This window comes from Rhipicephalus microplus, unplaced genomic scaffold (assembly GCF_043290135.1).
Source record: "Rhipicephalus microplus isolate Deutch F79 unplaced genomic scaffold, USDA_Rmic scaffold_18, whole genome shotgun sequence".
In the NCBI taxonomy this organism is placed as follows: Eukaryota; Metazoa; Arthropoda; class Arachnida; order Ixodida; family Ixodidae; genus Rhipicephalus; species Rhipicephalus microplus.
In genome coordinates, this window is record NW_027464591.1 from 4,008,583 (window position 1) to 4,020,864 (window position 12,282).

Below are 12,282 nucleotides of genomic sequence, written 5' to 3' on the forward strand. Positions count from 1 at the left end.
CTATAAAACAGTGGCACTGACATTGCAGATTTTGCTACAAGTTGGGAGTACATGTATAGCAGGGGATTCCCCACATACTCATATTCAGCTAATAAACTTCACAAACTGCTCACCAGAACAAATAACAAAAGTGCCTTCTCATCCATGGGCCAGAAGCCAAGCTTTGTGCTTCGAACTTTCACATCCTTTGCTTAAAGTGTACATCAAACACAAGTACATGATAACTTAGTTATGATAAAAAAAAGGAAGCCTAGTTGAACAGGTCACATATGTGTGTGCGTGTGTGTGTGTGTGTGTGTGTGTGTGTGTGTGTGTGTGTGTGTGTGTGTGTGTGTGTGTGTGTGTGTGTGTGTGTGTGTGTGTGTGTATTTGCAGATGTATTGTAACAGGTAAATGGGTATGAGCCATCCACTGTGGCGTGAACTCGCTTAGAAGTGGAAGAAGAAGAGAACCTTGCTTCCTGGTCTGGTTCCAGGCAAGACATCACTTCGTGGCTGTCTGTGTTATTTCCCTCGTGGCACTGGTGGAGGTGCTGAGTATATGCACCTCCACCAGTGCCACGAGTGGACCTCGGCTCCCGATTTTCAGCCGTCACACCGAGCTACTTGGAGACAGCTACAGCTCCCACGGCAAGAAGCAGCCGCCGCCTGCGAGGACTATCCCCCAACTTTGGTCTCTTATCTCAAGATGAGATGGCAACCTCGACTAACAACCAGGCGAGTCAAACCAGCAACGCCTATTCTTTTCTCCCGCACGTTTTTCAAGCGCCGCAAACACCACGCTCATTTCATAGAGACATTTATAAAGATGTTGATGACTGGCTTGACCACTTTGATCGAGTTGCCAGCATCAAGGTATGAAATGAAGCTCGCAAGCTGTGGCACTACTTCGGTCCGTGCTAAGTTCTACGCCGACTCAGCGACGTAACATACGAAGTTCTCCCAGAGGGCACCTCAAGACGTTCCCGTTGGCTTCCACAAAGTGCTGTGGTGCGTGTTTCAAGGCTCAAGCTATATATCTCGTGCTGTCAACTGAACATGGAGTGACCTTTGAAGCAATGACTAGGTACTTATTTTTTTTTTTTTTGTCACTTTTCTTCCTTTTTGACGTGCCTTGTGTCCTAGCTCCTTTCTTTATTGAGTACTTCTGTGAGAGCAGCCCTTTCATTTTGACTTACGATGCAGTTGTTAGATTCTGCAGTAGCATCTTTTCTTTCTAATTTTTTTTCAACGCTCATCACCAGCATCAAGACTATGCTTTTGGAGGAGAAGAAATAATGTCACAGGTAAATGGGTATGAGCCATCCACTGTGGCGTGAACTTGCTTGGAAGTGGAGGAAGAAGAGAATGTTGCTTCCTGGTCTGGTTCCAGGCAAGACATCAACTCCTGGCTGTCTGTGTTATTTCGATCGTAGCAATATGTATGTATGTATGTATGTATGTATGTATGTATGTATGTATGTATGTATGTATGTATGTATGTATGTATGTATGTATGTATGTATGTATGTAACAGAATAAGATATAAAGGAAAATGAATTTCATCGTGCTGAGAACAACTATGTTTCAAAATATACAAACAGGCATGACGAAAAATGCGGCACCAGTCTCTATGGAAACTGCAACTATACTGGTTCGGCCGGCACAGGAATGCTGAGTAATTCATGCATTCGTTAACTAAATTACATTCTTTTGGCTTTACGCAACACTGCAGCTTTTCTTTGTAATTAAATCATGTTGAACCATTTTCAATGAAACATTGCTTGAGAAAAGCAACACTTTTGTCCAGAGACACATTTCCACACAGACAAATGAGGGTGCTATTATTCACATGAAAAAAGTGGTTGCTTGCAATTTCAGAAAAGTTTGTGAAGCATCAAAATTGACTGAACAGGAGTATCTGGTGTGACAGGCACCTATATTGAACAGAATTATTCATTGGAGCAGCAGCTTTAATACCAGAGCACCAGAGCTGCATTTCACAATTTGAGTAAAAAGCTCTGTGCCAATTATAGCTCAAGAAAGCAATTAAGTCTAGCTAGAACAGTCACCTGGCAGCACAGCAGTGCATGCAAACAAAGTGCATGGAGTTTCTTTGAATGATAACTGCAAACAAAATGCAATGGTGCTTCTGATAGCGTAATTCTGTGATATTGTTGTCATATTAGACAGATGTATTTACATTATTTACACAATCAAAGCGATTGAGGCAACAACGGTTAAGATGGCTTAAACAAGAGTAACCAGTCCTTCTCTGGTCAGTGGCACATAACAATACTCAAGGATGCTATGAAGTGCTGCAAACAACATCCTACTTAAAAGATGACGCATGTGGCCTCACCTGGCACTGGTAAGCCGAACAGGGGGTGCCGGTGGTTTGTCATCCATGTTGTCAGCCATCTTCCACCACTGCTACCGACCCTGAGAGGGAGGCAGGGTCAGGCCACCAGCCGTTTCTGTCGGGAATGTGAACTGCACATTAGTATTAGTGGACTGCTACCACCTAATGGCATGCAACCATTCAATTCAATTGAGCACAAGAGTTTTATCCTCAGCAATACATGATAAGTGTAAGCAGAGGTTTGATGAAGGCCTACAAGAGACAGAATTTTAGGACGTGAAGAAGGTACAGATTTCTTTTTCCAGATGAGGGGACACCTGTCACCACCCCCAAAGAGATTCAAAGAAGGATGCTCAAGTACAGACATTGTCAAGAACATACCAACTACTCTGCACATTCACCACTTACTTTACTCAGTGTCCTAGTGTTCTTATTATGAAGAACACACCAGGCCTCTGGCTAGGGAGCACAACTGGAAGTTTTAAAGTGTCATCTGCGAAGCATTTCACTGCAATATATTTTCACAACGGATTAATATTGTCCACGTTAGACGAAGCTGAATTGTCCATTGCTGTGCCTCAATAAGGCGAGATTCACTGCAAGAACAATCACCCTCCTCCCTTAGTTTTGAGTTGCATTTACAAGCACTGCACCCTTCCAAATGCTGAAGCTGAAGGGCACTCTTTTTAGTTGACATCAGGAGCCCCGCCTTCCTTTTTTCTCTTTCGATTTTACTTTACGTTGAACTTGTTGTGGCAACACTGCACACCACACACAGGATGAAGGACCGAAGTTGTGTGCCACGGCCACTGGCACTTCGTGATCGAGCGCATTTCAACAAGTGCAACGGACATTAGGATGCGCACATTACGTTTTTTTTTCTCTCTCTCCAAGTGCAATTCTCACAATAAGAAGAGCACGCCACGTTGTTTTAAATCGCAACATTTTTGCGCCGCACAGGAACTTCAGAACATGCAGACACCACCACTGAGTGAGTCAAGCCTGACGTTTGTTAATGTGCCATGACCAAACCTGGTGAGGATTATTTAAAGGGACTACAGTCAGCCTGGCGAAAGCAAGCTACACAGTCTTCACACTTGTTTGCTGCTTTTTACTGACACTTACAATGAAATGGGACCATAAGCTAATCATCTTGGCAGTGTTTCTCTCTCTTATTCCTGTGTGGCACACACGCACATGGCCTATAAACTTTGGACGCAAGCCTTACCATCAAGAACTGAGCAATTCCCACGCAAAAGCTACACTTCTAGAAAACACCTGCAAGATCTAATAACTTTTTTTTCCTTTTCTGCCCATGGAGGGAGTGAACTCACAAAAGAAGAAGACAGAAAGTCACAAGGCATGTTGACATTGTACTGAAGTACTTGTATTTAAAAGATTTCCAGCCAGTGTGTACAAAGACAACTACATCATTCAAGGTACCACATCATTCAAGGTTACCTACAGGAACTGTTCCGACAATGACCACAGTAACAAGTATGACCAAAGTGAAAATAGTTGACATTATCCTTTCTGTGCTAGTCAGTGCCAAAAGTCCATATATTTTATAGAAAAGCTGGCATGATGATGTCCATTTTAACCCACTAATACCACATGATGACACAAATGATGGATGAGTGAATGGAACTTGCTTTAGCTTCATTATATTTCAGCATCTTCAAGTGTTGTTATGCACTTGGCTAAAGGATTGTTTTGGGGAAAGCCAAAGAAAATCTTATGAAACTATTACACAGACGTGTTTATTGGCACGTACCACGCTGTATATGCTATGATGACATGCTATGAACCACGTCTCAATTAGCTATTTTAGTCATCTGTGACCCCCTTTGAATGCCAGCAATCAAACTGAATCAGTTTGGGTCTTAACAGAACAACTTGTTTTCAAATGATTACACTTATTTCAATAATTTTGCTTTAATTTTTGTGCTGGTCTGGTGCACCATGAAAGTGCCAATGATCTGCTTGCTTGCTTGTAAACTATACTCTGTTTCATGCATCATCTGCAACATTTGGAGGCTGGTGAGAGTTCTTGCAGTTGATGCGTTCAGAACAAAAAATAGTTCAATGTTCTTACCACAATAACAAAATTTTCTTATTGTTATAACGACGAGAAGTTGCTGGAGATATTTTGTGCCCTACGAAGAATAATGCCATTAAGCATCTATTGTTATGCAGCTGGATAGCTTATTTTCCATGCAACGTCACATACAGGCTCTCTGCTCTGGATACATCACGATGGCAGCCACCTAGACTTCCTATCTCATGACACCTTGACACCACAAAGTCGTTCGGTCTCTGCGTTTTTTCGTGCTTTCCTCACTTTCCTCTGTTCGTCATTCGCGCCAAGGGGGAAGACAAAAAAACGTGAGGGTACACCGGCGCTAACCAGATGTCATGCGAGCGACCACGAGACGCACAAAGTTACGTTTTGCTGGCTGAACGTCTTGCATAGCTTCCACAGCATTGCACCTTATGTATAAAATGGAGTACAGCGTGTCAAAAAGCACAGCTGTGGGTGCAATAAAGAGATGATACCTTGAATCCAGGAGGAAACTTAAAGAGCTAATGTTACCATGGGACAGCACCTGAGTAACAAAATAGAGTGTCGAATATTGCAATTCTAATGATTAATATGACAGGGACACCTCGAATAAACTACACTGACCACACAGACACCATAACCATCTCTCTTGAAGCAACAGCTATGGTGGTATAAGAACAGTATTCATTGAGACTGAATGGAATGTATGTTTAAATATTTATTCAAATAACAAACAGCCTTTACGGCCACTAACATAAACCAATGGTCACATTCTAATACTCTCAACATTAACAAGTTTCTGTCACTAAGCTGTACAATATAACAAGAGAATTTGTTGCTGGGCTAGTGGTTGACAATAATAAGCTGCAGAGAGCAAATTTGGTAAGTGAGGTAGAAAAACACATCAAATCTGCCAGAGCAAGACCCTCGTACATTCAGTGAAGGTCTATCAGTTTTTAATATTGTGCCTAACAAATTAAAATGTTCCCTTGAATTCCTGCTTATTTTCTTCATAAATAGCAAGTGTCTCGTTCTGACAGACTTGATGCTCACGGGAAGTATGCGAGAAATCATCGGTCAGCTGCCACTTCGTAAAATCACATGCTATGTGATGCAAGCAGGCAGAACAAAAGCGTTCCACACTCACCGTCCCGGCTACTGGCAGTGCTGACCAACACTGCCACTTGTAAAATCCACATATATACCCCCTGAAGTGGACGGGAGGATGACCACCGCTTTAGTTCAGTCGGTACAGCATCGGACACGACGTTATTCTAATGCCACAGGTTTGGTCCTGGCCAGCAGTGAGTTGGCTTTTCATTTACTTTTCTTTACATTTACATTAGAATTAGCTCTAATAACATTCTCTATACCTTGGTGCCATTGTCCGTTTGTTCTCACGATTATTGTGTCTAAGAATTTCCACTCCTTTATATATACTACACACACACACACATATATATATATCCACTTTTCATCCACTTGTCTTTCTTCTTATTTACATTCCTTTGGTTCTAATAACTTCCCATGTACATTCCTTTCATTACTGTCTGTTAGATCTCATTAATATTATGTTAAAACACGGAAAAACGAGCCCTTAAGTATACACTTCTTTCCCTTACATATATATATATATATATATACAAAAATGGAGCATTAAGAGCAAATAAGCAGTTCTTTATTGATTTCAAACACATTAATAAAAAATAATGTAAGGATCAATTTTACATCATTCCATTCATTTTTCATCACCCATGTTTCAGAACTCATGAATCCTGACTGATAATGACATCGTCAGTAGCTGTTTGCACAATTAACACAGAGCAAATAAAATATCGCTTGGACACACCTGCCACGCCGTATCAGCACCCTCGAAGACAATTCATCGTGTTATCAACCCCATTCTGCTAGACAGTCAACTAAGGTGTGGCAGCACACTTGCACTTTGCCACGCTATCATTCCTCGTTTCTGTGTTCTAGAAAAGTGCAAAGCTTGCTACACTTTGCCAAACTCAACTTGGAAAATGCAGCAACTATTCACTTACTGCATTTACAAACCACGAATTCATAAAATAAAGAAGTAATGTCAATAATGACAGGACAATTAACAGAACAAGAAAGAACTCTTTCATTTTGCAGCGTTTTGACATTCGATTTTTTTAGCATGTGCTTTTTTTTTCTTTTGCTTCACAAAAAAGCTACTACATGCAGCTTTGTAACACCACAGGTCGTATTTTCATATGATCCCTTTCGGGGATACTGCTTTTAGTGTGCACCGAGTGGCTTGCTGAGTAAATGCTAGCAAACACTAACTTCAATTGTTCGACATACGAGATCATAGGTCAAGCAAAGCAATGTAGCCCCAGGCAGCTATGCTTTGATGCAGGCTGCATTATTCACTAAGATCTTGCAACGTAGTAAAGACATTAAGCTTAAATAATAACAGTGTCACTAAATTATAGTGAGTTAGGCTTTAAGGATGTTCATTTTTTCCTGCAATATGCCCTCATCAAGTCATTGCAAATAAAATTCGTAATGTACACCTCTCACAATGTGCAGCTGCCAAAGGTTAATTACCCCTCAACTTATTAGGTAGGGGGTATTTATAGCACAATTAAGCACACGGGTTGAGCTATCTTTAGGAAATGAAATATGCAGCCAAGTTCAACCAAAAGAACACTCACTGCTGTGAACCTAAGAGCTGTGCAGACCATACTGGCATTAATTGTTACTCGCAACAAAAATGTTTATAAACAGGCTCCTACTTAGCACACTTGCCCTAATTGCTGATATTGAGTAAAAGCATGAAATACAATAACAAATTACAAGAAACTGTTACAGCCTTTTGCTTGCAAGAAAACCATCTGCATTTCCCACTTTACAGTACATGACGAACAACATAGCTAATCAAAACGTGCGTTACCCGTTGAAACCCGTACAGCGGATTAAGTAGGTGATGTAAACAGCACGTAATATGCAAACAGTAATCTTCTGTGGCTCACCTAAGAATGTCCGTAGCGGCTGTTCAAGACTGTATATTGCTTGGTCCGAAAGCTTAGCCGGTGTCAGCAGATAGGCGCACGGCTGTGCGCAAACTTTCGACCGATTAGATTACAGCTGCGAGTCAGCTAGGATATGCGGTCCCACGATCCACGAAAGCCACTGAACCCTGGTCGTGAAGACCAAATACTTCTGTTTCGCTGAACTTTTGTGAAACTGCGAAGGAAGCCGATTCGGATCGGCAACGCAGATTGAGTGGCACGCCTGTCGACAAGCACCGTAAACTTGATCAGTCAACAAAAGCACAAAGCAAATGGGCATTTATACGATCCGCCAGAACAGCGTGTCGTTACTGGACAGGGCCTTTCGCTTTTGCAGGCTTCGGAGTTGGGGCATCAATCGCAGACTTACATGCGTACGGAACCCGTGCAGAAAGCCAGCGGCAACGGCGGCGCTCGCTTTGAGAAAAATCGACGCCACAACAGAGTGAAGGAGAAGCACACCTGGCCGAAAGTCGACCACTCACTCGCACAGGCGGGAGTCATCCGAGCCGGGCGAATCACTCGATAAAGGTTACATGATACGACAACGCCTGTCCCAGACATCGCTGCCCGCTGGAATATAACGGAACCCCGGGGATACGACGACACGGACACACACACAAGCGCGGTACGGTTTCTCCTCTGCCGCACGCGCTAGCTCTCTCGCGCTGCTTTTCAGAAGAGAGCTGCGCTAGATATTCAAGCACGCGCAGAATCCACTCGCGCTGGGAGTTTCGGGATCTACGTGGGGGATCGCGATCCGCCTAGCTTCACCCGTCAATCAACCGCCACAGACAGAGGCCGCACATGGATCGTAGGCATCGTAGTAGCGAAGCTCCTCGCGTCGCGTTTAAAGCCACAATAAACCCTGATTCGATACATTCGATAAGACCTCGGATGCGCAAACCCACCAAGCGAATCAGACGTCGGAAGTACTACTCTGTCTGCACGGTTTTACTATGCGGGTGTTGTGAGACGGAAGCACCCGCCTTGCGAACCAGTGGCGGAGCCGACCGCCTTTCCGCGATCTCCGCTACGAGAGACGCTGTTGAACAATGTGTCCAGGAAACTCACCTTCATGCTCACTTGTCCACGCCTTTTCTTTTAAGATCCAGGCCCATTCGTCGCCGTCTCCCACAACATTTTTCACTACCACCACCACCGCGACCGATCGCCACACGCACACACACACACACGCACGCACAACCCGAAAGGGGGGGGAGGAAAAAAATGCGCGAACTACTGGACGCTGGCTAGAGACTGTGACGTCACAAGATAGACCCACCTCCACCCATACTATGAGTCATCTCGGCCGAACAACAACAGCAAATAGGCGTCTAGGATCAAATGATCGCTTTACACAAAATTGTGCTGGTGAGAATATCGCTGCCTTTATTCTTTCGCTTCCTAACAATCCCTTCTTGGGGCCCCGCTGCGTAAAGGCTTCAAAGTAACCAGCTACTGAAATCGGGCAGGCTGCATATAATCGGCAGCATATATATCTGCGTCCTACCTTTTATATGCAAAACAAAGGACATTTACTGTCGAAAAAAGAAAACTGTGTCGGATTTAGCATGCAATCGGTTCATTTTGTAGTAGCAGTTAGTTACGGTTTTGATTGCAGCGGGCGATTGAGAGACATACATGGCTGCCGCACCGGTTACCAAGGTGACCGCGAAAGTACCGTTATCACAGCGTTTTCGTCTCACCGCATATGTTGTCTGCCATCGTTCTTACCGCGGAGAGGCCGTGACAAGCTCGAACTGCATTGGAGAATTCGTGAACGCACTGCACATGCCCATGCTTTCGAGCGCGGGACGAGTACGCGCTTTCGAACCTGGCCCCTTGCGACACCGAGATTACGTGCCGGTACGGAAAACCCTCCCAAACTCGTCAGGAAAGACCCGCTGCCCGACTCGAGACCACGTTAACCCTGCGGTGAAGGTAGAGAACGTAGTTCTTGATGTTGTTTCCAATCTAACGCGAAATTTCTTCGTTTGTGAGCAAGTGTAGTTATAAAACCTGTGCGAGATCCCGCGCTACTGTCGTTCTTGTGTGGACCTTGGTGCAGTTCCAAATCATGCGCTTAATGCAGCTCCGCTACAGTGAAATCTAAAAGGAAGTGCATTGCGCGGGAAACCAAGCGATTCTCTTGACAATCACACGCTTGCCGAGGCGGTGCCGCCCTCTCTTGCGCGGCGCGCGTAAGTCATATCCTAATTCAGAAGCATTTTCACAATTTTTTTGTTAAATTATTACGTTTGATTCATTTTTTCTGTAATTTATATTTTGAACTTTGAAGCGATTACGTTGACATTTTGCTGCTTTGGAGCAGCCATAACTTTTTTGGAGCATAAAAAGATGCAGCAGCAATTGAAGTTTTTGGAGTAGATGGCAAACTATTCCATGCAACTCTTGGAGTTGAAAGCATTATTTGAACATTTTATCGATATTAGTATTTATTATTAAATATATTGCACTTACAATAAATCTTACTAATTGCAAAAAACATAAGCAGATGGATGGCCATTGAACTCAAAGTAAAATGAGCAATATATTTCAAAGTACTAGTGATATAAATTTTATAAAAGTGATAAAGCTGTACATCAAATTCTAAAAGTAATCGCAGTCACATAGAATAGTCACCAAAGAAGCAGTTTATGAAATGTACGAGATGAAAGCAATCTTTTATTTTGACACATCACCAAAATAACCTGCATTGAAAATATAAAAAAGTCAACTAAATGAGCTAGCTAAAAACTTAAAACGTTGGTTCTTTTGGCATAAATGAGGTCATAGCTAGCTGATAAAGCAATAGATGTAAATCATAATTTGCATTAGTAGTAGCAGCAGCTATTAATCAGTATGATATTGAACTAATCTCACACACAATTCACCAAACTGGTTTGCTTGTCAGGTACAAAATATTGTGGAAATATATATTGACTATATACAAGTGGCATGCTATGATGATAGTATACAGGTTGTTCTTGGTTTTGTTTTGGCTTGCTGGATGATCACATGGTCAAAGTTTTGTTTTCAGTGTCTCAGTGCCATTTCAGAGCAGGTCCAGAGCGTCAACTAACACATTTGTGTTTAGAGCAGCGTTTCTCTTTTTGAGCAATTGGAGCAGCACTTCAGTCACTGGCACTGGTTTTGAGCATTGTCAGGTGTTTTAGGCCTGTATTGATATTGCATGAGTGTGTGACAAAGGATGAACAAGCTGGGCCACTAAAGTATTACGCACTTAAAAGCTGGAGTTCAATGTGCATAATAATGGCCCTTCTGAAGTATCACATTGTTAAATATCGGCTAAATGTTGTTGAATATTGGGAGACAGAAATGACTAGTGTATAAGTATGAATGCTAGCAGCCTGCATCACGCAGGTTCCCTGTAAAGTTTCCAGTGCTTGCATACGCAAACGGATAGCCAAATTCTGTTGGCCAAAACAAAGAGCAGGCAGCTGTTCTCATCGACAAGATTGTCCATGGCCAAAAGTTTCGCTACATTCATGCACATCGTTGTGCTATAGCTCCTTCAAGCAGACAAACCCAGGTTCAGTAAATAACACACATATTTTCCGATTATAAGAAAAATCTCTCAAAACTTCACCGGTGCATGCAAAAGGCTCAGCACCCTCTGAAACTGGCAGTGGAGTTCAGAGCCATTTGCAAGGCCTCAACCCGTTCCAATGTGCCAGCAGTGTAATTTACAACCAGTGAAGTAGAAAGCAATGAACCAGCTAAGCTTCACTACACCGATTTGATTACACGTAAATCTACTTTCACAATGCTCACACAGCAACATTTCCAGCACATCAGGCTAAAATGACGCACATACTTTCTATACCATCGGTGTGACGCACGTCTTGCAGGAGAATGAGTCTGGCCACAGAAGCAGAGCGAACCTATCACTTTACGTCACTCGAGCCTGGAAGACCCTGAAAGCAAGCAGTGAGCCACAGCTGCAAGAATGCATCCATGCAATATGCATACAGCGTCGAACATTATCTGCAGTAATTTCCACCTCCTTTGTTTATACTGACACCTTGGCCTCTGCTTTTCTCAGAATTAAAGCTCATAACCCTGTTACGAGATTTCCCTTCACACCATGTGAAACTGATGTCTGCAAGGTTATTACAGATGAATTGGCCCATCTTGGCTGTGACAAGCAAGCATCCATTAAAGGGTGCAAGGAGTTACTGAAGGTGTACTACTTTGCACACAGCCACTGCAGTAATCTTTCAAATTACAGCATTTAAACTTATTTGAGTAGAAAGTCATTTCCAAGTGCAGTGTGTGGAGGTGCAATCACTTCCTGTAAAGTCGTTTGTGCCTCGTGGCACGCACGTCTCACGGATAAGCCGCATTTAGGTTCAACAGTCAACGAGCAGGAGGTGGTCCTGTGTTTCACATATGTTACAGTTAGCGGTGGCGCCAGCAGCATAGTCATGCAACTGCTGCGGAAAAGCTATGCCGGTGCACACGAAAGAGCAGAGATGCTCTTTCAGGAATGGCAGCTTGTGTTGACAGTAGTCTCTTGCAGCGTTTTCATGGCGTAACGCTGCAGGTCGTTTCCCGTGGATGTCTCATGGCATGGCAAGTCAACCATTGGCAACACCACATTCGTGGTAACTTGTTATTACATTGTTTGTGTGTTGCATATAAATTGTATTGTATAATATTGTTTAGTGTGTCACTAGTGATATACTTCATTCGGCTGGAGATATCGCCATAAAAGCAAGTGAATAAATGAACATGCACTTGGTTTGCTTGACCACTTCTGCTGTATCCGTTCATTAAGACAGTGCAAGGTTTCTGATCCCCCACACGTGTCAC

The 12,282-nt window shown here is 43.1% G+C and overlaps 1 protein-coding gene and 1 long non-coding RNA gene across 7 annotated transcripts in view; one reads left to right on the forward strand and one right to left on the reverse strand.

The window, feature by feature from the left end:
- LOC119178759 (serine/threonine-protein kinase PAK 3-like protein) overlaps positions 1 to 8,752 on the reverse strand; it is a 31,577-nt gene extending 22,825 nt beyond the window's left edge. For 2 of the 5 annotated variants that reach the window (XM_037430003.2, XM_037430001.2), the window contains exons 1-2: positions 8,518 to 8,752; positions 2,341 to 2,455 (exon numbers count right to left, since the gene is read on the reverse strand). In XM_037430003.2, the coding sequence (XP_037285900.1) occupies positions 2,341 to 2,399 (59 nt within the window). In that variant the 5' untranslated portion in view covers positions 2,400 to 2,455; positions 8,518 to 8,752. Of the gene's footprint in view, positions 1 to 2,340; positions 2,472 to 2,748; positions 2,769 to 7,404; positions 8,468 to 8,517 lie in introns of those variants that run through there. The other 3 variants (XM_075883502.1, XM_037430002.2, XM_075883503.1) reach the window with 3 other exon arrangements.
- Positions 8,706 to 12,223, forward strand: LOC142785095 (uncharacterized). 2 transcript variants are annotated; one of them, XR_012888848.1, is made up of 2 exons: positions 8,706 to 8,817; positions 11,319 to 12,223. It is a non-coding gene; the product is annotated as an uncharacterized LOC142785095 (long non-coding RNA). The 2 variants fall into 2 exon arrangements; XR_012888849.1 differs by having other exon boundaries at positions 8,730 to 9,387.
- Positions 12,224 to 12,282: the final 59 nt, after the last annotated feature.